General features: G+C 45.5%; 1 protein-coding gene across 2 annotated transcripts; it reads left to right on the forward strand.

The window, feature by feature from the left end:
• The first annotated feature begins 1,879 nt into the window (after positions 1-1,879).
• On the forward strand, positions 1,880-27,330 carry LOC144731514 (DBH-like monooxygenase protein 1 homolog). 2 transcript variants are annotated; one of them, XM_078612626.1, is made up of 13 exons: positions 1,881-2,411; positions 4,066-4,212; positions 5,667-5,846; positions 7,940-8,023; positions 8,634-8,813; positions 11,101-11,203; positions 13,232-13,473; positions 14,592-14,677; positions 16,468-16,564; positions 17,264-17,323; positions 18,609-18,739; positions 25,169-25,319; positions 26,926-27,330. In XM_078612626.1, exons 1-13 carry the CDS (start codon positions 2,121-2,123, stop codon positions 27,193-27,195), a joined length of 2,022 nt encoding a protein of 673 aa, XP_078468752.1. In that variant the 5' UTR covers positions 1,881-2,120; the 3' UTR covers positions 27,196-27,330. The 2 variants fall into 2 exon arrangements, with proteins under 2 accessions (XP_078468762.1, XP_078468752.1); XM_078612636.1 differs by lacking the exon at positions 25,169-25,319 and having other exon boundaries at positions 1,880-2,411.
• Positions 27,331-27,441: the final 111 nt, after the last annotated feature.

Genomic DNA, 27,441 nt, shown 5'->3' on the forward strand with positions numbered 1-27,441 from the left:
GATAAGGGGTGTAACGTCAACAACTCGTGATGGATGAGGTGGCAGAGCGCGTGACACACGGTCCGTGTTTTAACGTCACCTGCACTCCGATTAACGGCACCGATCGTGCCGTATTTTAGAGCCCTCGATTGTGAAACGTTAAGTTGAAGTGCATCGTGCGCGGGTCCACGTGCCTTTTCGTATCGTCATTCCGAGCCACACTTTTCACTTTCATCCGGTTACCACCCTAAGAGATACTTTAGGGAGAGTGGTGGCGTCGGGGTTACTCATGCGCGACGTTATAAACCTAGACATTTTTTTTTAAATTTTGATTTCTGGCCAACATTCGGTAGAGAGTTACATCAGACCCAATCCGAGGCTATCCACACCCCTTAACCAACCCACACTGACGAGCGCTATGAAGTGTGTTCCAGCATTCCGAGCGACCAACGTGGTGTAGGGCGGCCTTGATCCAGCAGTGGATTGACAAAGGGCGATCAAATATTGTTTTCATAATTTTAATTACACTTGCAACCTGCATCATGCAAGGCTTCAGTGTTCTTCATTGCAAGGCCCGCTGACCACTGGCGGTCCCTGGTGGCCTTTAGTGCGGCCCCCGACAATACACAACGTGTTAAAACACTCCCCCCCCCCCATCATGCTGTCAAACCGCCAATGGTTTCAAATGTGTGGCGTCCCTCACACTGGTGATGTCTTATCGGCGAAAATGGCCCCTTTCTGAAAATGTGTGAAGAACACTGATATAAGGCTACACGGGGAGTGCATTGTACTTTGGAAAAAAAATCACATGCATCTCATTCGTTCTGTGTTAACGGTCCTAACCCCTCGAATTCCATCACTTAAAACAATGTCCCTGGTTACTGCTCCATGTTGAATCACAATGTGATGGTGAGATGTCGATTCGGTGCGATAACTCCACTTGTAGTTGTACTGAGCAGGTTTTTTCGGTAAAGTCACGTAGGTAAAAAAAAGCATATATCCTCGTCTAATTACACACGAGTGCAATCGTCACTCTATACCAACGTTTTTTTATGTTTCTGTAACTTAATATGACCATTAATTTTTCGATTTAAAGCTTTCGTGACTGCAGGGATCCATACTCTTGGTTCTTTCGGTAAAGTCAGGTAGAAGGGAAAAATAAAATAATAAAAATAAAACAATAAAATTATCACGACGTTTCGATTGCTACACAAGCAATCATCATCAGGTGTGAAAACCACGGCAAGAAAATAAAAAAAAACCGTGAGAATTTTATAGTTTTATTTTTATTACTTTATTATTTATCTTCTACGTGACTTTACCGAAAGAACCAAGAGTATGGCCATTCATGTTTTAAGTAATTCGTCTGAGCCAACTTTCGCTACAGAATGTGTATTTTACTTAATACTGATGATATGTTTGTGCGCCGTTTGCAATTTCTTCTGTAATATGACGGACGACAGTTGTTACGATCTTGCTTATGTCACTTTTTGTGACCTAGGTCGCTCGTGTAAATGAGACATATCCTTGTCTCTTGAGTTCTTACCTGGTAGAAAAACGATAGCTAGAACTCTATGTTTGTGTGCCTCGGTGTTTCTCAGTATGTTCATGGCCATGCCCATCATGCCCATCAACACCCCCTTGTGTGCCGCTCTCGCCTTAATCATAATGCTTAGCCACGGTCTATCCACTGCCACTCTACTCCGTCACCATCAGGTCTGTCAGGGAGACAGCTCGTTAATATGACACGAAGATAACTCTTGGACTTCGTGTCAGCATTATCGCGGGATAGATAAGGGGACATGTGCGATTACATTGACCTTGGTTAATTTTTTTAAACCCCGCCTTGACTCATGATGTCTACAATTGCAACACCGTACCAAGAAGGGGCATTATATAAGGTATATTCCACACACAGAGGCAGCGCAGGTGCACGTTCGTCCAAGCAAGATCAACATCAGCAGCCGAGAATTTCCGCTTATTTTAAGGCATACTTACTAAGTATAATTTAATCGAAGAAACAACATCTGTAAACATAAAAAAAAACTTAATATTTAGGTGTCGTCAAAGTATTGGTTTTTTTTTCAATCATCACAGTCGATTTTTCATCGATTATCTGACAAATTCAGTCACAAGCAGTTATGCCTCGCCAAGACCTGCCAGCGAGGATGACGACGGTGGTGATGGTGGTGGTGATGATGGCCGTGGGGGTGTCCTGTGCCCTGGATCCTGACGCCGACCTCACGTTCAGCACCGAATTATCTCCGGACAAATTCCACGTCTCGTGGGCGTTCGACAGCGACCAGATCGTCCTGGAGGCTCGGGTTCGCACCCGAGGCTGGGTCGGCCTGGGGCTGAGCTCCACGGGGATGATGGCCGGCTCTGACGTGGTGGTCGGGTGGGTGGACAGCGCAGCCGCTACCCACCTCGTGGTGAGTGGCAGGCGGCGCGGTCCTCACGAGGAAATATCTGGGCTCGATTCCTGGTCACGGTTCTTTTTAGAACACAATCACATTCACCATGACGACCATCGCTTTCACCATTAATCGTGATGTTCATCACAATGACTGTCACCGGTGCCACCCATAACGCCGCGTGTCTTAGTTGTTCAGCAATTGGTCTCAATCTTGGTATATTTACGCACGAGTTTACAATGGTGATAGTCATGATGAGAGTGATGTTGATGGCAGGCTATGGTCTTGGTGATGATGATGATCATGGCAATGGTGCTGGCGACAGTGGTGACCGTAACGGTGGAAGAGATGATCCTTGTGATTTGTCATTCCCGATAATCCCCATCGTTGTTGCTGTACCCACTTTCATAATTTCGTTAAATGTACATATATATCGCTAGGTTTCCAATAATGATGACAACAGCTTCAATACTTTTTTCTCTGCATTCACCACCTCCCACATGTATGCACCTATCTTGAACTGTTTTCGAAAACATCTATTCGACAAAATACAGGGCCGTGTAAATGTGGCATTGCATTGAGCAGGCCTAATGGTAGGTTTTTACCCTTTTAACTGGTACAAAACTGACACCTTTATTCAAGGCATCATGTTTGCAATGACCACAGCACAAGTAGTCAATAAAGCAAACAAAAAGAAGCAACTCTGATAAGGATAATAATATGCACTGTCCTTGAAGTTGTACGCCTTCTGGTGTCATCTGGCCCTACACCAATGGGGACTAGGCTCTAAAGAAAGCCGTCTCGGGTGTGGGCCAATCAACTTCAAGGACAGTGCATATTATTATCCTTATCAGAGTTGCTTCTTTTTGTTTGCTTTATTGACTACTTGTGTTGTGGTCATTGCAAACATGATGCCTTGAATAAAGGTGTCAGTTTTGTACCAGTTATAAGGGTAAAAACCTACCATTATATTTTGCCACTGGTAAAAGAGATCTCATAGTGTAAATGTTGAGCAGGCCTGTTCGTTTGAACGCAGCAGGAGAGCATGACAATAATAATCCACTGCTGGATGAAGGCCTCCCCCGCGTTGATCACCGCGGGTTAGTGGAGGGGAAGGGACGCCTTTGAGTGGTTCTGATATCCCTCGCCACTGATGTTAGCCGTGGTTGGGAAATTAACTGAGGTCGTTGTGTTCATAGCGGAGTGCGTTAACCGCTGGGTCACCGCTTCCCATGTCACGTCACACGCCCCACACCTCACACACACGCATCCATCACACTCACGCAAATCACACACATCACATACACATTACACGGACCACACATCAAAATAACGCACACCCCTCTCAAACCAAAGTGGCTCGGTATCGTTCATGTTCAATTATCCTCGGCAACAATCATAATTTGCACATTAATCGGAAAACTTTACATTCTTCCACACGCGATTCCATGTATACATGACTCGTCACTCAAACTTTAAATCTTCATTAACAGACATGTGCAGTCGTAAACCAAAAAGCATCAGTTGCAGATCGAGGACGATTGAGCGTTTTTCTCCCAGATCGGGGTGTAATCTCAATGATTTGAGAGTAGTCTTGTCTTCTGACAAACAATGCGCCGTGTGTCCCTACTACCCTACCCCCACCCCCCCTGGGCTGCTGCTGTGCGGTCAGGACGGACACATCGAGGGGGAGCGGAGCCTGGTGCGGGACGCGAGCCAGGACTACAAACTCGTGCGGCTCAGCGAGAACGGCACCCACACGGTCATGCGCGTGGTGCGCGCGCTCCGCACGTGCGACGCCAATGACAGGGACATCACCGTGCGTGTTGCACACACACACACGCACGTGTATACACACACACGCACGTGTACACACACACGTGCACACACACGTGTACACACACGGTGTGCATACACGCACGTCTGCACACGCACGGGTATACACACACACTTGTACACACACACACGTGTACACATACACTTGTACCCACACGTGTAGACACAAACACGCGTGTACACATGTACACACGCATACACATAGAGTCAGTGTACACAACGACACAGATATACAAACGACAGATCCCCCGTATAGCCTTAACTGACTGTTGGGGCAAGTGCTGTTAGCGAGCACCTATGAAGGCCGGCATAGCACACAAAGGAGTGGGTGGGCAACACCACCCCCGGCCGCCTTTGTCTCCCCAGTGGCGATGTTTACACACCGCACCAGGTACTCATTTGAGGCTGAGTCGATCTAGTGGAGGCCCAGGACCGGTTCAGATAATCGTCACTGGGTGTTGGCCGTGTTGAGCGGGTTGCCGGGTTCAGAGCGCAGCGTAGCGCTAACCGCTACACCACCGCTCCCACACACATACACACACTTGTACTCACACACACACACGTGTACACACAGACGTGTACACAGATGCATACATAGATACACATACACATAGATACGCATGCACTCTTAGAAAAAACGTGCTTTTTAGCAAACCAAGGTTTTCTCCCTAACAGCCACTGGTGCTGTGATTTACACATTTATTTCTTCGGGTAATTTTCTTAATTGAAGCTGTCTCTTAATGTGTGGCATCCGCCACGTTCAGCTTACTTCCAATCAAATGTAGTTATCGTAAAGGGTCGCGCACATGTTTGTCCTTCGTGTGAGCAATGCAGTTCAATTTTGATGGGGCTTGACGTGTGCACATAACTGGCATCCATTCTATCGTCATAACAAGCAACTTGTAATTGAGAACACACGGCGTGGTAGCGGCTATGCTGCTGCGCGTGGCTGCCTGTAACCCAGCGTTGTGAAGGCAGCGAGGGTTGTTGGATCACCGCACAAATGCTGCGAAGTTCCCTTACCGTGAGCATCGAGGATGTGCCAACACCCTTGGCTCGCCAGAAGGCAGAAGAGCAGTGGTTCTTAATCTCTACTGCAGCCTGCACCCCTTTGGTTCTCAGAAAGGGCATCTCGCACCCCCAGCGGGTGGATGCACCCCAGGTTAAGAACCACTGCGGTGGAGCACACAATGTGGACCTCACCTGCTCCATCGGAATGGGATAGAGTGGACCCCTCCTCGCACGCGTGGGCTTTTTGCGGGTTCTCCAGTTTCCTTCCACATACCTGTGGGTACCTCTCGCCCGCAAGTCATTCTTTCTCTACGAGAGCGAGCGGATACCGTGCAACGCGCCTCAAGTTACAATTATTATTGATTATTATTTGATAAACGGCGTGCGCCATCACACCCCCCCCTCACCTGTGTCTCTGTCCGGCAGGAGGACACGGTGCGCATGATCTGGGCCTACAGCACCGATGACCCAAAGAGCGAGACTCAGATCCTGTACCACGGCGTGGTCACGCGGGGCTCCAAGAGCGTCCAGCTTCTGAGCAACGGATTTCCCACCGAGCAGCCCCTGCCTCAAGAACACAGCTTCATTGACCTGACATTTGACAAGGTGTGTGAGCCCCAAATCACGCACGGGCAAATATCCCCCACAGCAGCCTACTACATAGACCGTTGAGGATAAGTGTCATGGGTGTCGAGGCCATAAGTGTCAGTGATCGGTATCATTCAATGCAGAAGAGATGTTTGTCAATGTCCCTCCTCCCTCACTATTCGGGCTAGAGATTAGGGGCTCAACTATGGGGGGGGGAGCAGCATTATGGGACGCATAGGGACCGGTCGGCCACAAGGGAACCTAACATCAACAGATAAACAAGCAGAAATGTTTTAAAAATTTTATATATATAAAAAAAGATTTCAACAATTAACCATGAGTGCCAAAAAAAACATTGTTACAAATGAAAACATATTTCCGAAAAATACACAGCGTGAAATCTAGTAACGCTACTGCTGTAGTTTGTTATTGAACACCACCAGGCTTGCTTGCTAACTGACATGCACATGAAAGCAAGACGCATGCTAATCTAATCGTGAGTATTGTACCTTTACATCTTTTTTTATTGATACGGTCACCGTGAGACAGTCGTCCTCTAAACCCTATGCACGGTGTAACTAAAATGATACATATGTAGTGAGTCCAACTGAGTCACAGACGTTATCCTATAGAGGCAACACTGGTAGGAACCCACTGGTTTCACCAGCCCACAGGGGATTATTGTGTCCGTCCGTCTGTCATGCAGGGAGGGGCTGGGTGGGGAGGGGAGGGTGGGGAGGGGCTGGGTGGGGAGGGGCTGGGTGGGGAGGGAGGGGCTGGGTGGGGAGGGGAGGGTGGGGAGGGGCTGGGTGGGGAGGGGAGGGTGGGGAGGGGCTGGGTGGGGAGGGTGGGGAGGGGCTGGGTGGGGAGGGTGGGGCTGGGTGGGGGTGGGAGGGGTGGGGCTGGGTGGGGAGGGGTTGGTCACCCCGTGGTTCCCTTATAAAACTCAACGTTTAATCTACTCACGCCGGCTTGTGCCCGCCCTCACAGTCGGGAATATTTGCGGAATACACCACGCCGCCGTTGACCCTGGCCATTGACCGAGCAACCCAACGTTCCTACCAGCTCCCTCCGCAGGAATGTGTTCATATCAACACGTAATACACAAAGGGGTAACTGCCCCTTTACCAGATACAGCCTCGGGTGGTGACCACTCAGCCAACCACACCATACGGAGGAGTTACAGCTACGAAGGGTCGGACCTTCACTTGGGTCCCAGCCACTTGTTGATGCCTTGTAGGACGTAGAGCTTCCAGCTTGTCGGACGAAGCGACATCTTCAACTGATTTTTACTAGAAAAAAGGTCAACAAAACACCACTACTTTCTGCCAATTTGTCCATTTTTACCCCGCTGAGAAACTAGCATTCAAGCCGGGCCATGAATTATGTTTCAATGATAGTCAAACGTTATTCCTGGATGAGGCGCCACGGTGGCTAGATGTGAATTACCTTGCCTAGTATGCAGGAGGTCGTGGGTTCGATCTTGACCCTGACGCCTGCTGTATATTTGGAGTTTGCGTGTCTCTCTCCCTGTGGTTGCGTGGCATTTTCTCCGGGCCCTCCGGTTCTTCCCTCCGCATTTAGAAACGTGCATTTAAAGCAATTTTCCTGCCATAAATTTCCACGCGATAAACCGTTCCCGTGGAGCTATCATTTGTGGCCAGGTCACTTCTTAAAAAAGAGCTTTACAGCTCAGTGGGCTTTACCTGGTAAAATTAACAATAGTCTAATATTCTTGGTTCTTTCGGTAAATTCACGTAGAAGGAAAATAAAATAAATATAAAACAAAAAAAATTCTCACGACGTTTCGACTGCAACACAAGCAGTCATCATCAGGTGTGAAATTCACACCTGCTTGTGTTACAGTCGAAAAGTCGTGAGAATTTTTATTGTTTTATATTTATATTATTTTAATATTTCCCTTCTATGTGACTTTACCGAAAGAACTAAGAATATGAATCCCTGCAGTCACGAAAGCTTTAAATCAAAATAGTTTAATAGTAAAAAATCATGACATTATGTAAGCAAACGGAGAGACGAGGGCTTGACGAAGCATTGTTTGAACAGCAGCTGTTGTGGTTTTGTTTCTCCCTCGCCGTGTCCGCTTCTAGTACACGATCCCGACCGCCTCCACATTCTACGCGTGCAAGCTCGTCTCTCTGCCCAAGCTCAGCAAGAAAAATCACCTCATCAAGGTTCACAGCGGGGAAAACCACACACACTTATACTGAAATAGTGGTGGGTAAGGGGGGGTGGTCAGTAGGTAGCGGGGTGCGGGGGTGGGGTGCTTTCACGACCAAATGTCTCTCTTAGAGCAGCAATATAAGAATAGACTTGCAAAAAAAAAACCTCTAACTGCAGGACCCTCCTGGAAAAAAAGAGTCAGCGGGACATTACTGGGTAAACAAAGGACACGACCCATAGAGCATTATCTGAACTGGAATTCGTGAAGCTCTAAGCGATGACAACCGAGTGACGTAGGCTGGAAATGGATGCGAGCTGGTGAACAGCTGGTATTCCGAAGCAGTCGCACACCCAATCAGACGCTTAGTAGGCTCAAAACCCTGCTTGGCTTGGAAGATTTGATGATATGGGGGTGCATTGAAGGTGATTGGCTCGTAGGGAGTGACGTCAATGCTGCGTCCCCTTTAACATGCAACATTGGACCAACGTTGGCCCAACGTTCGTCAAACGTTGGCCCAATGTTGACCCAATGGTTCCAAACCAAATGTCAAAGTTGGTCCCGCGTGTTGCACGTCCACCCATGCGTTCTTCACGCGTGCACCCCCTCCACTGCGCGTGCAGGTGCAGCCCATCGTCCAGGCCGGCAACGAAGCGTTCGTGCACCACATTCTCGTGTACGTGTGCCTGGACAACGTGAACGCGTCCCACGTGGGAGTCACGCACCAGTGCTACCACCCCAACATGCCCGACTCCTTCTCCACCTGCAGCTCCGTGCTCGCCGCGTGGGCCATTGGCGGCGGGGTACGTGGTAACCCCGCACGCACGCATCGCCAGTTGCATGTGTGCCAAGTACTTGTGTCTGAGTGCGTGAAATACCGCCTGTAAATCCAGCACTGTGGAGGCGAGGGTCGGTAGATCGAATAGATGTTGTGACACTTCTGTGTAGTGGGCGTTAAGGAGGTGCCATACCGTGCCTTGTCCGAAGGCATTCAGCATATAGTAAACGAATCCCCATCTCTTCCATGTTTATGTAATAAAGTGTTGCCAACTCGCAGGCGTGGGAAAGGGCAGAGAGAAGAAAAAGAAATGGAAATAGAAGGAAAGTGGATTCTGGTTTTGGAGCGGCATTTCTTTTCACAAGGGAGAGAGGAGGGGTTCAGCGTAGCCCTGAGCTAATTTAGATACAGAGATGTGTGTATGCGATGGTGTAACCACAGCCACACCTGCTTAGCAGTGTTCGCAGATTGTGCGGGCAGCCAACTCGGAGGGCAGGCTCTGTTTTCAGGCGAGTGAAGCCTGTGGTGCCATCCTACCGCCATGCGGGCAGTCCCAGTGATTGGCCTTTGCTGGCTGGTGAAGAAGAGAATGCTGGATTTGAAGCTTTCGTGACTGCAAGGATTCATATTCTTAGGTTTTTTCGGTAAAGTCACGTAGGTAAAACATTAAAATTAATAGAAATAAAAATCACGACGTTTCGGAGGCAACACAAGCTTCCGTCTTCAGGTGGAACCGTCACAGCCACGACAGCTGTATCAAGTAAATGACTTTACCGACAAAACCTAAGAATAAGCGAATGCTGCCTTGGGGAAACTTCCGTGGGCTGCTTGCTATTGGCGGTGTTGTTAGTGTAGGTGTCTCCCTTAGATAATGAATACAACAAGATAGACAACACATAACAAAAAAATACAGCATACTAGAATAAAACAAACAGATACAATACGCTAAGCAAGTAAAACTCGACAAACAAATAACATCAATCATCACCATCATGCAATATTTCCTGCTGCATAGCCTAATTGGGACGATAGCCAGTTTGCTGGCTGGGTCAGTCTGGTTTCTCAGCCTGGACTAGTCAGTTTGAACGCCAGTGGACAGTGTTAACACAGCTTAATAGCACTTGTGCCAAAGATTTGTTAGTTTGTTTTCATCCAGAGCCCTCAAAATAATGATAGTGCATTGTTTCTAGATTTGAAGCTTTCGTGACTGCAAGGATTCATACTCTTAGGTTTTTTCCGGTAAAGTCACATAGGTAAAAAATAAAATTAAAAGTTAATAAAAGTAATGATGGAAGTAAAATAAAATAATAAATCACGACGTTTCGGAGGCAACACAAGTCTCCGTTATCAGGTGGGACCATCACAATTACTGATGCAGTAATTTTAGCTGTGACGGTCCCACCTGATGACGGAGACTTGTGTTGCCTCCGAAACGTCGTGATTTATTATTTTATTTTATTTCCATTATTACTTCTATTAACTTTTTATTTTATTTTTTACCTACGTGACTTTACCGAAAAAACCTAAGAGTATAGTGCATTGTCTTTATGCTGTTCGTCTTCTGGAGTCCTCTGGTCTAACACTGTTTGAGACTAAGCTTTAAAAAAAGCTGTCTCTGGTGTGGACCAATCCGTTTCAAAGACAATGCATATACTATCAGAACGTGTGTTTTGTTTGCTTGCATGTTCGCCACAAGTATGTGTAGTTAATGCAGACATGATTCCTTGCAAAAAGGTTTCTGTTTGTTGTAACATCTTATCACCTGTTTCATTGCTAGAAAGGGTAAAGTTTATTCTCATATTTTGAGGCTGACAAGGGAGGTCCCATGATGTTGTTTTCATTCGCATTCCACCTCGATCATCACGGTTGGCTAATTATCACGGTTGGCTACGTACGGGTATCAGTTATTTTCTTTGCCCTAACTCTTGTGCTCATTTTCGAGCTCATGCTTGTGTTTCCCCATAAATAGTGTCTGCCTAAACACAGCATCCACACGTAGGAGACAGACGTGACTGAGGCTTGAACAAGCACAGTGCTGACCATACAGTCTCCCCATTTCTGGTAGCGACCGAACAATGCTCCTGGCAATCGTGTGGACCTTTGCCGTTGTCTTGGGACTCCCAGAAGACAATTAATGCTTTTTGGCATTTTGCCATTGTTTGGCAACACCTAGGACACCTCACCAGATATAGGCTTAGTTAAGATTTAGAGTTTGCTGTCAAGACGTAATCAGGATCAGTTAAGTACACGTAGTGGTGAAGCTATGTGGGATGTTGTTATACCAGTGATGTGTGTGTGTGCCTGTGCTACAGACGTTTGACTACCCCCCCGAGGCCGGGTACTCGCTGGGAGCGCAAGGGGACCCCAAGATGGTCCTGATCGAGATGCACTACGACAACCCCGGGCTCGTGTCAAGTACGGGACGCATCTTCTAGCATGGTGTCGCTAATCAGAGGGGGAAGGGTGTTGCGATTCATTTAGCAGCCTCTAGGTGGGGAAGGATCGCATGAGCACACGAAATATGACGTAAAAAAACATTGATTGCTATCCGATTCGGTGCACGTATTGAAGGATGAACAATCCATGCCAGTCAATGGATTGATGGGTCATTAACTCCCCTATTTATCCACCTCTTCACTCATCGCCACCACTACCACCACCGGTTCGAGATCTACTACTGGATAAATTAATCCCATATGAACACCCACTATCCAATAACACCTGTACCCTAACTGTGTTACTCAACTTGGAAATTTCTCAATCTGGCAATATCCGTGCTCCAAATCCAGTTTCGGCTGATGGCAAACTCCAGGCCATTGCCCTGCTCGTTCTTTTCCGAAGAGTATCGCTAAAGGCCTATAAAAATGGACACAGGAAAGGTCAATAAAAAATAGAAATCAAGAAACTCAGATTTACAAACGAAGATGCGGCCAGGGCATCCTATCTTATAGCGCCTTCGCCAAGGCGATTTACAGAGAATTAATAACGAGACATATGATGGTAATGGTGGAGATGAGGTTAACAAAGTAGATGAGAGAGGAAGCAATGGGGGAGAATCTGTGATGATGCGTGAATTCGGTGAAAGCGAAATTTATGACAGTAAATGATGAATGGAATAAATGAGTGGGGAATGAGTGATAGCCATGTAATGAGAATACGAAGAGGGAATAGGAACTGTGGTGGTTATGAGGGGTGGATTAAGGGGCCATGGGTAAGATACGAAAAATCAGTGAATTTTGAATGAGGAGCGGAAAACTAGTACTCGAAGGTGACTGCTTAATGTGATGGGGAAGTTTGTTCCAGTGAAGGGAGGCGAGAAGGGAAAAAGAGCAAAAGTGTGGATTGAGCACAAGGAGAAGGAGGAACAGAGAGAGAGACGGCAAAGATTGAGAACGTAAAGAGCGAGAATGCGACGTAGACAGGTACAAGAGTGGCAAGATATGTGTGGGCAAGACCATGTACGCGACGTGCAGCAGGAATCCCCAACTGTTGCGGGACGTGGACGTGGGGTACCACATTGTGCCACGACTGAGGATGAATAAGATAACGACGCCAAGGTGGTGGCACTCCGATCTGCGAGATGGCATGCGGCGAGTTGGACTGGTAATGGTAGAGAGATTGTTGATGTACCGCCGAGTAGGGGCCGTAACAGTTGCACGTATCCAGCAAGTCGAGTGGAAGGAAGGTGAAGCAAAGGAGGTGGGGGGAAAGATAAAGGCTACTTTATAGTGGACACAGTGCACAGAGAAATGGAGTGGAGTAATTTGAGACAAGGCGCTTACAAAAAGATGTGGTAGATGTAAATGATAGATTGGGATATTTGGGAAATTAAAGACTGAGGAGGAAATGCTCAAGAGACCAATCAGTGTATGCACTAAATGGACGTATTGACGGTACACTAGTGCAGCATAACACACGGTCCTCATAAAATAGTCTAGAATCAAAATTTTAACTGGCATTCGTCTTCTGACTGCTTCGACATCACGAAAACTGATTTTGACACACCACCCGAGGGTTTGCGACCGGGGTTGCGAATCATTAGAAAATAAGTAATAATTTTGAAAAATTTGCTTTTTTTTACACCGCGCACCAGTGTACCACCAATACGGTCAAATGCAGTTTGAAGTGAAGAAAGATATCTACTGAGAAAGGCCTTTGAAAAGTAAAGTGCATGAATCACCCGAAAGAGAAAGATTGATATTGAGTGCGGTCCTAAATGGACACGTGGGAGAAGAGGGGGGACAATTTTTTGAGAGTCCATGAAGGCAAATGCTTTGACAAAGTTTACGTGAAATAGAAAGGCCAACTCATGGGATCGAGTGGCAGAGACAGAGTGAGAAAAGTCTAGAAGACCTCAGTTCAGGTTTGCCGATGACAAACTGCAAGGAAATGCCGCACTGTCATTTAAAGTCTGCGCCTGCACCTTTGAACCCCCAACTCCAGGGGTGAATGACAGCTCCGGCCTCCGCTTCTACATAACACCGGAGCTGCGTGCATACGACGCGGGGGTACTGGAGACCGGCCTCGACGTACAGATCATGCACTTCGTACCGCCCGGAGCCCCCTCCTACACGAACTACGGCATCTGCCCCACTCAGGGCTTCGCCACCGTCGGCCCGGACGGAGCCGCGCTGCCGCTCCAGGGAGCGATGTCGCGACCCAGGCGTGTGGCGCCCGGCAGAGAGGTGAGGAATCTCTCACAACACAAAACATCCATTCCACCCCAATCCCCATCTGCTCACAATGGCCTCTTCTCTGTGCAAATGTCTTTTGAGTGGTTATGGAAAAGATCACTCGGTATTCCCGACTTAAAGCAGCTACACTACATACTGCCCGTAACTAAATCACACTCAGTGTGCCCTGTCTTCATCTTAACATCGGGCATATTTTGAGTGCATTATAAAGGTTTTTGGGTTAGATCGCATTATTTATAAATGTGTCGCAACCCTCCACCACCGGACACGGCCAATCAGTATAAAAATGTGTCACGTTGACAAGAGACAAATAGTTCACTATCTTAGCCCACCAGTGTGTTGAAGAGTGAATTCACAACATCTTCGGGGGATTTGCCAAAATAGTGAAGCCATTTACCTGCTTCCGGTCTTAGATCAGTAATCAGCTAATTATTATTACATAATTGCATACACCCCCACCTCCGCCTTTGATCTCGAATCATGATGGGGTTTAACAATGATGACATCATCATGCACTATTTAAGACCGGAAGCAGGTGGATGGCTTCATTATTATGGCAAATCCCCCGAAGATGCTGGATGTAATTTCCAGCGAAACGTCGTACTCAAATTGTAAATGTTATGGATTCACTCTTCAACACACTGGTGGGCTAAAATAGTGAACTATTTGTCTCTTGTCAACGTGACACATTTTTTTACTGATTGGCTGTCTTGGGTGGTGGAGGGTTGCGACACATTCATAAACAACGCGAACTAACCCAAAAACCTTTATTATGAATAATACTGGTCGCGAAAGCCTACGTGTTAAACTGATATTTTGAGTGGTTTGTAGGCACTAACCTCTGTGTAGCACACAATTATATGACCTTTCAGCGTATTCCTACCTCCCAAACGAACAAACATTCTTTAGCACGTTCGCCAACATCACCCGTCCCCCATCAAACTATCGGCAATGTTTTCATAACTCACTCTCAAAACCTCAAGACTACAAGTTACAGACACGGTAAAAGTAAACATGGGACCTTTTTTTTTATAAAGTCCATTATTGAGAGTGGGCCTGACCAGAGGAGTGCTACGGCCACAGAGAAAATGGGCGTTATGTTCACACAGGCGACGCAGAGTGGAGAGATGAAGGTGTTTGCTACGATGCTGCACGCTCACCTGCTGGGCAGAGCCGTCCAGGTGCGGCACTACAGGTGAGTGTGACGCTCGTTTATGGGATCTGCACAAGTTTGTTGGGACCTCATCTACTGTGCATTATTTTCTCACTTTTGTTTACCTTTCCTATACCTTTTCTATACTTTTGTTTTGTTTGTTGTTGTAACGTTTTGACCAGCCTCTATTGGACATCTGTGAAAAAGAGCTTTACAGATCATTGGACTCCTCCAATACTGTATAAATAAAGATTCTGATTCTTTCAATGCTTGGGTAATGCCGCATTGCCACATCATTGTAAATGTGCAGAACTTGTTCAGCGTTTATCGAATAAAGTATGTAAGCCGTTAAAAAGAATAGTTCTTGGTATTCATATTATACAGGAAGCAGTGCTGCAATGGTTTGCACATTGCACTTTGGACCTGAACCTTCTCAACACAGCCTCACATTCTCTTATAATACACGTGCATTTGGTCAACGCTCAAGCAGACCTTGCCGGACGGAGGGGTTACGTTCATGGAAAATGTCGTGTTGGGCAAAACCGCGTTAGAAAAATAATAGACCTCGTGGGAAAAATATGGTTGCGTTCCTGGGTCCCAAATGATCACTCCCTCCCTCTTTGTTTAACTAACTGTGTGCAGCCGAAAGAGAATAAGAATGTTTGTTTATCCTGGAGGAATCCGACATCCAAACACGCATTCGATAACGCGTGTTTGGATGTCGATAACACGTGTCGGACAAGATTTTCTTGTACAGTAGACTCACGATTATCCGCGTGCGGTTTATCCAATTTGCGAATTAACCACGCACCTGAGATTTTGACATGAATGAATAACTCATGGAGTTTCCCTTAAGTCCAAATTAATAATCTGAAACGGTTCTACATTGTTATTCTTGGACATGTTTATTACAAGTCACGTGCTTAAACCGAAAAAATGTTCTCCGGTTCATCCGAAATCCACGTGATCGCCGCTACAGTACAGTAGTTGCATATCTTTACAGGAGTGGGCGGCGCTTGATTGATTTTGATTGGCGTGGCTCTGCTGTCCACTTAGTGAGCGGAGTCTTCTGCTCGAGAGTACAAAAGTGTTATCACTGGGCACGCGCATCGATCGGTCAATCAGTAGTTTTTTGGCATAGAGATTGGTGGAAAATGGATATTTTCGGAATATCCACGATTTTTTATTATCCGTGGCCGCCCTCCCCATCATTAGCGCGGATAATCGAGTCTACTCTACTTCTAAACCGCTTTACCTTATAGGTGGGGAGTACAGTCTGTTTTCCTATAATGCAGTAGTTGCGTTCCTGAAGAACACCGCGTTATGGAAAAATTGTGTTATAATATGTAATAAAGGGTAAGGCACAGTCCATGATAACACGTGAGATGCATATGCAGGCTGAACAAAGACTGAGGCACGTGGGTAGCATCTAGAAGCATCCAGCAGCATCCCACCTTGTGTGATACTACGCCGAGGCAGCTTTGCAAACGTTTATTCCTACTCGCGCGACCTATAACATGAGTAAAACCCGTATCAGGAAAAACAAACATTCTTATTCTGTTTCGGCTACACACAGTTAGTTAAACAAAGAGGGAGGGGGTGATCATTTCGGACCCAGGAACGCAACCCTATTTTTCCCATGAGGTCTATTCTTTTTCTAACGAGGTTTTGCCCAACACGACATTTTCCATGAACGTAACCCCTGTTCTATCCAATTTGCATCCGCGTTATAACAAATGTGTTCCCTATAACATTTTGCGTTATGAAAACTGCGCGTTATAGGAGAACACTGTACAGATACTGATCCCAGTGTTCACTGTCGCTTTGGCTAGGGACGGCAAGCAGATCAGCGACCTGGGTCGCGACATGGGCTACGACTTCAACTTCCAGGAGACGCGCTACCTGAAGGAGCTCGTTTCCGTGATGCCCGTGAGTAGCTGGGGCCGATTATGATCATCCACAAGTGGGACCAGCTGCAGCCACTGGACAGCTAGAGAATTTTAAACTTAAATACTAAGTCATGTTGGCCAAAGGTCCAGCTGCCATTAGTGTGACCACGAAAAACCCTTTTAAACGAGGTTTACTGCTCGATCCACCAAATCCGGCCAACTGAGTGTACCAAGGACAAATCTGCGTTCAATGGGTTATAGAGCTTTCAGTCGTCGGGCGCAGTCCAGTTAGGGACGCTTAGATAGTCGAAGTTTTTAGGGCTCATCTGAAAACACATTTATTTCCTCTTTCGCATCTGTCTGTGTCGGGTTGTTTTCCTCGCAGTTTTAATGATAAGGGTGTTTACTCGTGTTATAAAGTGCTGTGAGGCCTGGCGTGAATGGCGCTATATATAACTGAGTTTGACTTGCTTAACAAGGAATAAAAAGGTATCAATGCTCCTGTATAGCGAATGAATGAATTGTGGTTGATTGGTGGTCACGACTTGATTTAATACAATTCTTTTTTACATAATAGGTATAGGGTCAGGTGTGACAATTACAAACGTATGTAAATTGAACAAAAATATATTGTAAAGCAGTTACAGATATTTGAAAATGACCAAGTTTTGCTTTTATGTTGATCCATTGGTTGACCCTATGTTGTATGCCCAATGTTTATCTCATGTTCAAATTTTAGGGCGATTCCATTATTACAGAGTGCCTCTACAACAGCAAGGAACGATCCAGTACAACCACGGTAAACTACACATGGCACAAAGGTCTATATCTTAAATTACAACTTAGTGCTCTACATATCATGAGACAAATACAAAGATGAAGATCCCCCATATAACCCTTGCAGACTGTCAGGAAAAGTTATATTAGGGAGCACTTCAAGGTAATGAAACGGCATACACAGGGGGTGGATGGCCATCACCACGCCCGGCCGCCTTTGTCTCCCTAGTGCTAAATGTTACACACTACACCGGGTACTCATTTAAAGATGGTATGTGTGTGTGAGACACAAACGTACGTATGCACATCAACACACAAGATCTCTACGTACATTTGGGCGATCGCTATTTTTGTTATGAGGGATAGCACATGCACATGTAATAAAGGTCGTTGAAGCGACTTCTGGAATCTGGTCTTTATTCGTCTTTCATTACAACACTCCTTCATGCTGCTGACAGAAAGCGTGAGAGGGATAGAAAGAGAGAGACGCGCGCAGCCACGTGGCAGCCTGGACCCCCGCTCTCATGTGGCCTCTTCCCTTCGTTCGTTCCAGTTCTGACCATGTGTTGTTCATCTCCATCCCTATTTAATACCCGGGTCACGTGGTACGTTTCCACCAATCCTGGTTTGCCTCTATGGAATCTTCCAGACTCCACCGTAGGCTCCCGGGACCACGCCCCTGACTCGTTTCCCCAATGGCTGTGGCTAAAGCCAGCAGAACCAATCTTCTACTTACAACTGTCACCTTTCCATTACGTCAGGGCCACGCCCCTAGGCTTCCCCCCATTGGCTATGGACCAGGACTGGCAGAGCCAATCATCGTGACGAGTTGTGATCCGTCAACGACCCGGATTAATCCTCACATTACATACATATAAATACGAGCTATATACGTGCTTCGCTGGATGTTCTTGGCAATCATTAGGCACGTGCAATTTTAAATTGGACGTAGAGGATTGGTAAACATGAAAGAGTGGTCCCGTAGTGGGGAAAAACCCTGGCCCTACCCCATCATCTAAAAATAACAATTCACATTTGTAAGGTGCATTTCATCCGTTGATCCCAATGCGCCATGTAAGGAAAGCAGGAAATAAACAAAACCAGGGTAAATGGGCAGAACGAGGGGATGAAAGCCAGTTTAAAGAGGTGAGTTTTCCAAGACAGACTTAAACATATCTCGCGATTATGATTGTCTTATGAGCAAAGGCAAAGTGGCCCAGAGCTTGGGAGCTGCACAGTTTGCAAAAGTTCGATCACCCCTGCAGGAAATGAGTCTTGACCTCTCAGCGACCCATTTTTCCCCACAGGGTGGGCTCAGCACCCAGGAGGAGATGTGCCTCGGCTTCCTGCACTACTACCCCAAGGTGAACGTGTCGCGCTGCCTCAGCATCTATGACATGACGCAGGTGGCACCCGCCTTCGGATACATCGTCATGCCGTGAGAAATGCAACCACACGCGCGCGCACGCCAATATGCACTCATGCAATTTGTACCAATACACTTTATTTATATTTATTTATCGTGGCATGCTTACATTTTCTTGGTTCTTTCGGTAAAGTCACGTAGAAGGGAAGTAATAAAATAATAAAAATAAAACATAATAAAACAATTCTCACGACGTTTCGGCCACAACGCAAGCAGCCGTCATCAGGCGACGAATGAAGCACCTCCAAGCTTGGAGCGTATATTTAAGCTGGGTTAGACCGGGGGAGGTGGGAAGAAGAGCGCCTAAATAAAATAATTTGCATATCAAGAGGAATTCAGCATATGGAAAATGCGTAGGAGGTGGGCGGGGGGGGTTCCAAATCAATACTATGCCCGTCCATTATGCAGGATTAGCAGCATCAAAGGGGGGGGAGGGGGGTAGCATTAACAAAGGAAAGGAATGTTAATAGTATGTAGCTAGAGTTACTAAACAACCACGTAAAAAAACTAAAGTAAAAAACTGCGTAACAAACTAAAGTATAAACTACATAGCATCATCAGTATACTTACTATACTCTACAATAAGCTGAGTTACTAACAGTAAGTAATACATAAAACATTCTACGTTGTAAAAAATTATATAATATGCTTCCATCTAAACTTTATTCTCTTACATCACACGCGTCTATACCGTACTATATACTGCCATAGGCCAACCCAACATTAAATTACATACTGTATTGCTATAAACCACTCTATACCTTATACATTTTAATATAACACTATGTATTATTCTACCCACCCTAATGTGTATCGAAATGGTTTATTACGTCCTTCCAGTGATTGCTAAGCCAGAATCCATCTTCTCGGTTAAAATTGTCTCTGTGTTTGTATATGTGGATCACCTCATGAACGAATCTCTCATGATAGCCAGATGGCTTGCAGAGAACCTCTGTCTTGGAGAAGTCAATGTCATGTGAGCCCACTGAGTTGTAACAGTGATCTGCCACGGCTGAGGTGTTTGTCCTACCGTGTTGCAGGTCAGCTTTATGTTCACGGATGCGGTCTGAGACATGTCGTTTGGTTTCCCCAATGTAACTGCTACCACAGAGGCAACTTAGTTTGTAGACACCAGGGTACTGTATGTCTGGAACCACATCTTTTACAGACGGTACCAGATCACGGATTTTATGTACTGTGTTGAATCGGACCTGGATCTTGTGTTTAATCAGGATTTTGGAGATCTTTTTTGTGACCCCAGCAATGTAGGGTAAGGTGATGGTCTTGAAAGGCTCCTCAACCGGATCCTTCTTGATGGTTGGAGTGATGGCTTTGCGGATTGTGTAGTCGGAGTAACCATTAGCCTTAAGAGCTTGGCGTACGTGTTTGAGTTCACTGGAAATGTGTTCATGGTCGGAGATGCATTGGGCTCTATGATATAGAGTCTTGATGAGGGAATTTTTCTGGGATGGATGGTGGTGGGAATCCGGTTTTAGATAAGCATCCGTGTGGGTGGCTTTCCTGTAGACAGAGTGGCTCATTGAACCATCAGGTCTCCTTTTGATTAGGACATCCAAAAAGGGTAGCTTGCCATCATTTTCGACTTCCATGGTGAATCTGATGGCTGGGTGTATGGAATTGATGTGGTCGAGAAATTGGTCTAGAGCAGGCCGGCCATGTGGCCAGATGACAAAAGTGTCGTCTACGTACCTCTTCCATAAGGTCGGGCGTAGAGTGGCAGTCTGGATGGCGTCCGTCTCAAATTTCTCCATGAAGATGTTGGCTACAACCGGAGATAGGGGGGAGCCCATTGGGGTGCCCTCAATTTGCTTGTAGAAGGTTCCATTCCAGGTGAAGTATGTATTGGTTAAGCAGTGTCTCACCAGGGGGGGTACCCCAGCATTCAGTCCTTGATGAACCAAGTCTTCAATGATTGCGATGGTGTCAGGCACAGGCACCTTGGTGAACAAGGAAACCACATCAAAACTGACAAGCAGGTCGTCTGGGGACAGGGCAATCCCCTTGATTGTCGATACCAGGTCAGTAGAGTTTAGTACTGCAGAGGTGGTTTTTCCAGTGAAAGGCCGTAGGATTTCGGACAAAAAACGAGCCAGTTTGTAAGTGGGGGAGTTGATAGTAGAGACAATGGGACGAAGAGGTGTATCTTCTTTATGTATCTTTGGCAAGCCGTACAATCTTGGTGGCCTGGCTGCCGAAGGTTTCAACGAGAACTGTTTGGTCTGATCAATTAATGCGGTTGAAGCAGAAATGATGTTGTTGGTTTTGGAGACGAGGCTGTTGGTGGGGTCTCTTTTTATTTTTGTATAGCTGCCATCGTTGAGTAGTTCTTGAATTTTGTTGTTGTATTCTATTTTGTCCATGATGACAGTGGCATTGCCTTTGTCGGCTGAGAGGATGACAATGTCATCCCTCTTTTTTAATTGAGCTAATTCAAAACGCTCATCTTTGCTGATGTTGCTAGCTGGCATCTTAGCGTTTTTGAGGGTTACAGAGATTTCAGATCTTGCTACGTCTGCAGCGATGTGACTCAAGCCCTTGAGAGCTACATCTACTCGAGCAATTATATCATTAACTGGTATGTGTCTAGGTGTGACTGCAAAGTTTAGTCCTTTAGCTAAAACGGATTTCAAACCTTCAGAAATAGGACTGTTACTGCGATTAATTACGACTTTGTTAACATCTAGCTTTTCAATGTGTGGGTCCGGTTTCTTGTTTGAGAGGCGGTTGAATTTGGAAATCAAGTTGTCCTTACATTTAGTCGACATAGCGGCAGCTGAAGAGGCAGTCATTTTTTCCACATGTTCCCAATCCGATGTGGACATTGTTGCACTCAAAGATAAGTGTGATTTGTAGAGTGTCTTGTCTAACTGATCTAGTTCGGTCCGCGTAAGTCTGATTTTCTCTGAGATAAGAGCTAAGCTAGTTCTAGACAGAATTTGTTTCGCATTAGAAGAAGTTACAGCAGCAGATGTTAGTGTAAATGCGGTTGGTATTACCTTAGAGTCGCGGCATCTCTTCAGAAAGGTGAGAGACTCGATTAGCTGAGCCTTCTTATCCCGGAGCTTGTTGAAGGATCTCAAAGTTATGTGGAAACCCTCCCCGTAGAGGCGGTTAAATTTCGATTTAAAGCTTTCGTGACTGCAGGGATTCATCTTCTTGGTTCTTTCGGTAAAGTCACGTAGAAGGGAAGTAATAAAATAATAAAAATAAAACATAATAAAACAATTCTCACGACGTTTCGGCCACAACGCAAGCAGCCGTCATCAGGCGACGAATGAAGGACCTCCAAGCTTGGAGCGTATATTTAAGCTGGGTTAGACGGGGGGGAGGTGGGAAGAAGAGCGCCTAAATAAAATAATTTGCATATCAAGAGGAATTCAGCATATGGAAAATGCGTAGGAGGTGGGCGGGGGGGGGTTCCAAATCAATACTATGCCCGTGCATTATGCAGGATTAGCAGCATCAAAGGGGGGGGGAGGGGGGTAGCATTAACAAAGGAAAGGAATGTTAATAGTATGTAGCTGCAGTTACTAAACAACCACGTAAAAAACTAAAGTAAAAAACTGCGTAACAAACTAAAGTATAAACTACATAGCATCATCAGTATACTTACTATACTCTACAATAAGCTGAGTTACTAACAGTAAGTAATACATAAAACATTCTACGTTGTAAAAAATTTATATAATATGCTTCCATCTAAACTTTATTCTCTTACATCACACGCGTCTATACCGTACTATATACTGCCATAGGCCAACCCAACATTAAATTACATACTGTATTGCTATAAACCACTCTATACCTTATACATTTTAATATAACACTATGTATTATTCTACCCACCCTAATGTGTATCGAAATGGTTTATTACGTCCTTCCAGTGATTGCTAAGCCAGAATCCATCTTCTCGGTTAAAATTGTCTCTGTGTTTGTATATGTGGATCGCCTCATGAACGAATCTCTCATGATAGCCAGATGGCTTACAGAGAACCTCTGTCTTAGAGAAGTCAATGTCATGTGAGCCCACTGAGTTGTAACAGTGATCTGCCACGGCTGAGGTGTTTGTCCTACCGTGTTTCAGGTCAGCTTTATGTTCACGGATGCGGTCTGAGACATGTCGTTTGGTTTCCCCAATGTAACTGCTACCACAGAGGCAACTTAGTTTGTAGACACCAGGGTACTGTATGTCTGGAACCACATCTTTTACAGACGGTACCAGATCACGGATTTTATGTACTGTGTTGAATCGGACCTGGATCTTGTGTTTAATCAGGATTTTGGAGATCTTTTTTGTGACCCCAGCAATGTAGGGTAAGGTGATGGTCTTGAAAGGCTCCTCAACCGGATCCTTCTTGATGGTTGGAGTGATGGCTTTGCGGATTGTGTAGTCGGAGTAACCATTAGCCTTAAGAGCTTGGCGTACGTGTTTGAGTTCACTGGAAATGTGTTCATGGTCGGAGATGCATTGGGCTCTATGGTGTCTACAAACTAAGTTGCCTCTGTGGTAGCAGTTACATTGGGGAAACCAAACGACATGTCGCAGACCGCATCCGTGAACATAAAGCTGACCTGAAACACGGTAGGACAAACACCTCAGCCGTGGCAGATCACTGTTACAACTCAGTGGGCTCACATGACATTGACTTCTCTAAGACAGAGGTTCTCTGCAAGCCATCTGGCTATCATGAGAGATTCGTTCATGAGGCGATCTACATATACAAACACAGAGACAATTTTAACCGAGAAGATGGATTCTGGCTTAGCAATCACTGGAAGGACGTAATAAACCATTTCGATACACATTAGGGTGGGTAGAATAATACATAGTGTTATATTAAAATGTATAAGGTATAGAGTGGTTTATAGCAATACAGTATGTAATTTAATGTTGGGTTGGCCTATGGCAGTATATAGTACGGTATAGAGGCGTGTGATGTAAGAGAATAAAGTTTAGATGGAAGCATATTATATAATTTTTTACAACGTAGAATGTTTTATGTATTACTTACTGTTAGTAACTCAGCTTATTGTAGAGTATAGTAAGTATACTGATGATGCTATGTAGTTTATACTTTAGTTTGTTATGCAGTTTTTTACTTTAGTTTTTTACGTGGTTGTTTAGTAACTGCAGCTACATACTATTAACATTCCTTTCCTTTGTTAATGCTACCCCCCTCCCCCCCCCCCCTTTGATGCTGCTAATCCTGCATAATGCACGGGCATAGTATTGATTTGGAACCCCCCCCGCCCACCTCCTACGCATTTTCCATATGCTGAATTCCTCTTGATATGCAAATTATTTTATTTAGGCGCTCTTCTTCCCACCTCCCCCCGTCTAACCCAGCTTAAATATACGCTCCAAGCTTGGAGGTGCTTCATTCGTCGCCTGATGACGGCTGCTTGCGTTGTGGCCGAAACGTCGTGAGAATTGTTTTATTATGTTTTATTTTTATTATTTTATTACTTCCCTTCTACGTGACTTTACCGAAAGAACCAAGAAGATGAATCCCTGCAGTCACGAAAGCTTTAAATCGAAATGCTTACATTTGTCCTATTTTGCATTCCTATCGTTTTTTGTGTTGCTGTAACTTGCTGATCTGCCCCGACTGGACATCTGTGAAAAAGAGCTAGCTCATCGGATTCCTCCAGGATAAAAATTATGATTCTAATAAGAGTGCACCCACAAAGACGGCCAGGCCTGTCAACCGTCAGAACAAGTTTCTGCGATGCCTCATGTACCACTACCGCTTGGAACCAATTGTCACCATTCTTTGGGACAGCCTGGAACCAAACTTTTATGCCCAGAACACAATCTCCTCATTATTCATTGCTGTTGATCACTGCCAGTCAAAGATAATATATATCAGAACTCCATTCTGTGATTGGCTCCACAAAAACAACAGCTGTCATTCACCACTAAATGGTGGTGATGTCACCATGGCGCTTTTGCCAGGCCAGGTGCACTCCGAGGCCACGTGTCCAAGGCTCACTGACAGGAGGTCACGGGACACACCCAGGTGCCGTTGGTTGACTGACTGAGATGACTGACTCCTCATATACAGTACATACATACATGTTTTAGTCTATCAAACTACTCGCTTTCCAGATTAATATCAGCATTTGTTTAAGAAGCAAACTTGGACAGTTTTGACCTTTGTGTTTCATAAGCTTGTTAAACGAGTCACTCTGGTTGAATAATTGCTGCTTTGGATTACCAGGTATTATTGGCAAGAGCACTACATCGAATGGGGTTCCGATATTCTATATGGAGGGCTCTTGCAATGTTCTGGTTGGAGTTCTTTGTGTTTTATTTTTATTTACGTGTGTATTTATCTCGGTATTCCTGACTCGAAATACTGACCTTCCTGAGTCGGGCTTCTTGAGGTTTTACTGTACGTTATATTGTCCGCCTCACAGTAGCTACCCACACCTGATCATAACCCCTGTGGAGGACAAGTGGAAGCCGATCTTCTTTGTCTACGACAAAGTGAACTGGACAGAGCAGACTATCCGCACCGTGGAAATGGCGGCGCGCATGGCCGAGCAGTACGCGGTGCACGCGGACACGGTGAGAAGAGCGCGGAGTGGGGGGGCCGGCAAAATATTTTTTTACCAAATGACAATAAGTTTGACGGCAACATCGGTTGAAGGATGACATTTGGGTAGTCGATGCCAACCCTAAATTGCAGGCAAAGAGAGCTATTTCTAGCTTGGTTTGACTTTGCGGGGTGAATTTACAATTGTCTAAAGAGTATTCTTTGGGTCTTTAGGTAAAGTCACGTAGATAGGTTCAAGAAAAGGCGGTGGTGGTCTTTCCACCAATGAAAGGGCTGCAGGCAAGAATTAGCATGTCAATGCAAGATTGCCGAGCATCCTTAACGGTGAGTGCACCAAAGTGACTATGTTAATGTGAGAGATTAGCATGTTAATGTGAGAGATTAGCATGTTAATGGCAGATCATGAAGCAGCAGCCTCGAGGATGGCGCGTGAGATAGCTACATTAGTGAGAAATTTAATCTGTTAATGTAATTAATCAGAGGGCCGAAAATAACAACTAACATCGGAAGGTGGTAGGTTGGGAACATCACAGCAAGTTATGACTTAAACTGGTTAATAACGTCCTTCCAATGATTGCTCAGTTTGTACCTATCTTGTCGGTTGAAACTGTGTTTGTGTCTATATATATATGGATGGATTCATGAACTAATCTTTTTTGATAGCCAGTGGGTTTGCAAAGTACATTCGTCTTGGAGAAATCAATTTCGTGTCAGCCCACCGCATGTAAACAATGATCAGCCACGGCCGAGGTATTGGTCCTACCGTGTTTCAGATCTGCCTTATGTCTACGAACACGGTCCGAGACATGTCGCTTAGTTTCTCCAAATGTAACTACTGCCACAGACAGCTTAGTTTGGAGATGCCGGGGTATTGCATGTCAAGGATCGCATCCTACACAGATGGGATCAGATCACGAATTTTATGTACTGTGTTAAATCGAGCCTGGATCTTGTGTTTGTTCATGATTTTGAAAAAAAAATTGTGACCCCTGCTATGTATGGCAAGGTGATTGTTTTGATTGGATCCTCAGATGGCTCTTTCCCACTGGTTGGGGTGATAGCTTTACAGATTGTGTAGTCTGATTATCCATTCATCTTGAGAGCTTGGTGTACGTGTTCCAGTTCACTGGTTAGAAATACATCGAGCTCTATGGTGTAGAGTTTTGATGAGGAAATTATTCTGGGAAGGTAGGCACCCATATGGGTGGATTTCTTGTAGACAGTGTCCCATTCAGCCATCTGTTCTTTTTTAAATTTTTGTTATTTTGTTATTTTCTTTGAATCTGTCTACGTGACTTTACCGAAAGACCCAAATAATATGAATTCCAGAAGTCACGAAATCTTTAAGTCAAGGTTTGTAAAGAGTATTGAAGCTTTAAGACTTTTGGATTACACACACACACAGATGCCCATTACACACATGTATTTCTCAAGTTAATGTCAAGGGTTCATCTAGCCAATGCTGTTGATGCCACAACACTTAGTCATAACTCAAGCAGAACTCAGAGTATTGAAGTAATAATTGTACCTATGTTTGACTATCTGTTCCCCTTAAATTCCTCTTCCATCTTATCCGTATGATCTTTCACTCTCAACACGATCTCCACACCTTCACAGAATGGGTTCCAGTCCTTCCCCGGGCAGAGAATCCCCGAGATCCCTGCGGACCCCGAAGCGCCCCCCTGCAACCCCACGACACCTACCACGAAACCCACCATGAGACCTACCACGAAACCCACCATGAGACCTACCACGAAACCCACAACGAAGTCCGGAGATAAGGGGGCAGCCCCGAGCGTGCACCCCCACGGGACCTGGCTGCACCTGCTCCTGACACTGCCCATCGCGACCCTCGCTCTGCTGTCTGCAGAGTCTCTCCTCGCCTAACTCACGAAGTAAAGGAGCTCAAGAACTGCCATGACAATTAGAAATGTAATAATTCACTGACCGAGTAAAATGGATGTTCATGTTCATGCAACAAGCATTGGCTTTTATGTAACGAAAATAAAGTATTTCCAATTACTTTAAGTTGTATATGACTAATTTATGGGCTCCTTGCAGCTACCATGACTTTCACGTGCACCACACTAGGAAATACATCGTGGGAGGGTCATTTGATGAATCATCACCGAT

This window comes from Lampetra planeri, chromosome 2 (assembly GCF_965212315.1).
Source record: "Lampetra planeri chromosome 2, kcLamPlan1.2.h2, whole genome shotgun sequence".
In the NCBI taxonomy this organism is placed as follows: Eukaryota; Metazoa; Chordata; class Hyperoartia; order Petromyzontiformes; family Petromyzontidae; genus Lampetra; species Lampetra planeri.

What these genes read in the sequence shown, in the direction of transcription:
- LOC144731514 (XM_078612626.1), top strand. Translation starts at nt 2,121, where the DNA reads ATGCCTCGCCAAGACCTGCCAGCGAGGATGACGACGGTGGTGATGGTG. An exon ending in TTGACCTGACATTTGACAAG is followed by an intron (nt 5,847 to 7,939) that starts GTGTGTGAGCCC and finishes GTCCGCTTCTAG; the next exon opens with TACACGATCCCGACCGCCTC. An exon ending in CAACCCCGGGCTCGTGTCAA is followed by an intron (nt 11,204 to 13,231) that starts GTACGGGACGCA and finishes CCCCAACTCCAG; the next exon opens with GGGTGAATGACAGCTCCGGC.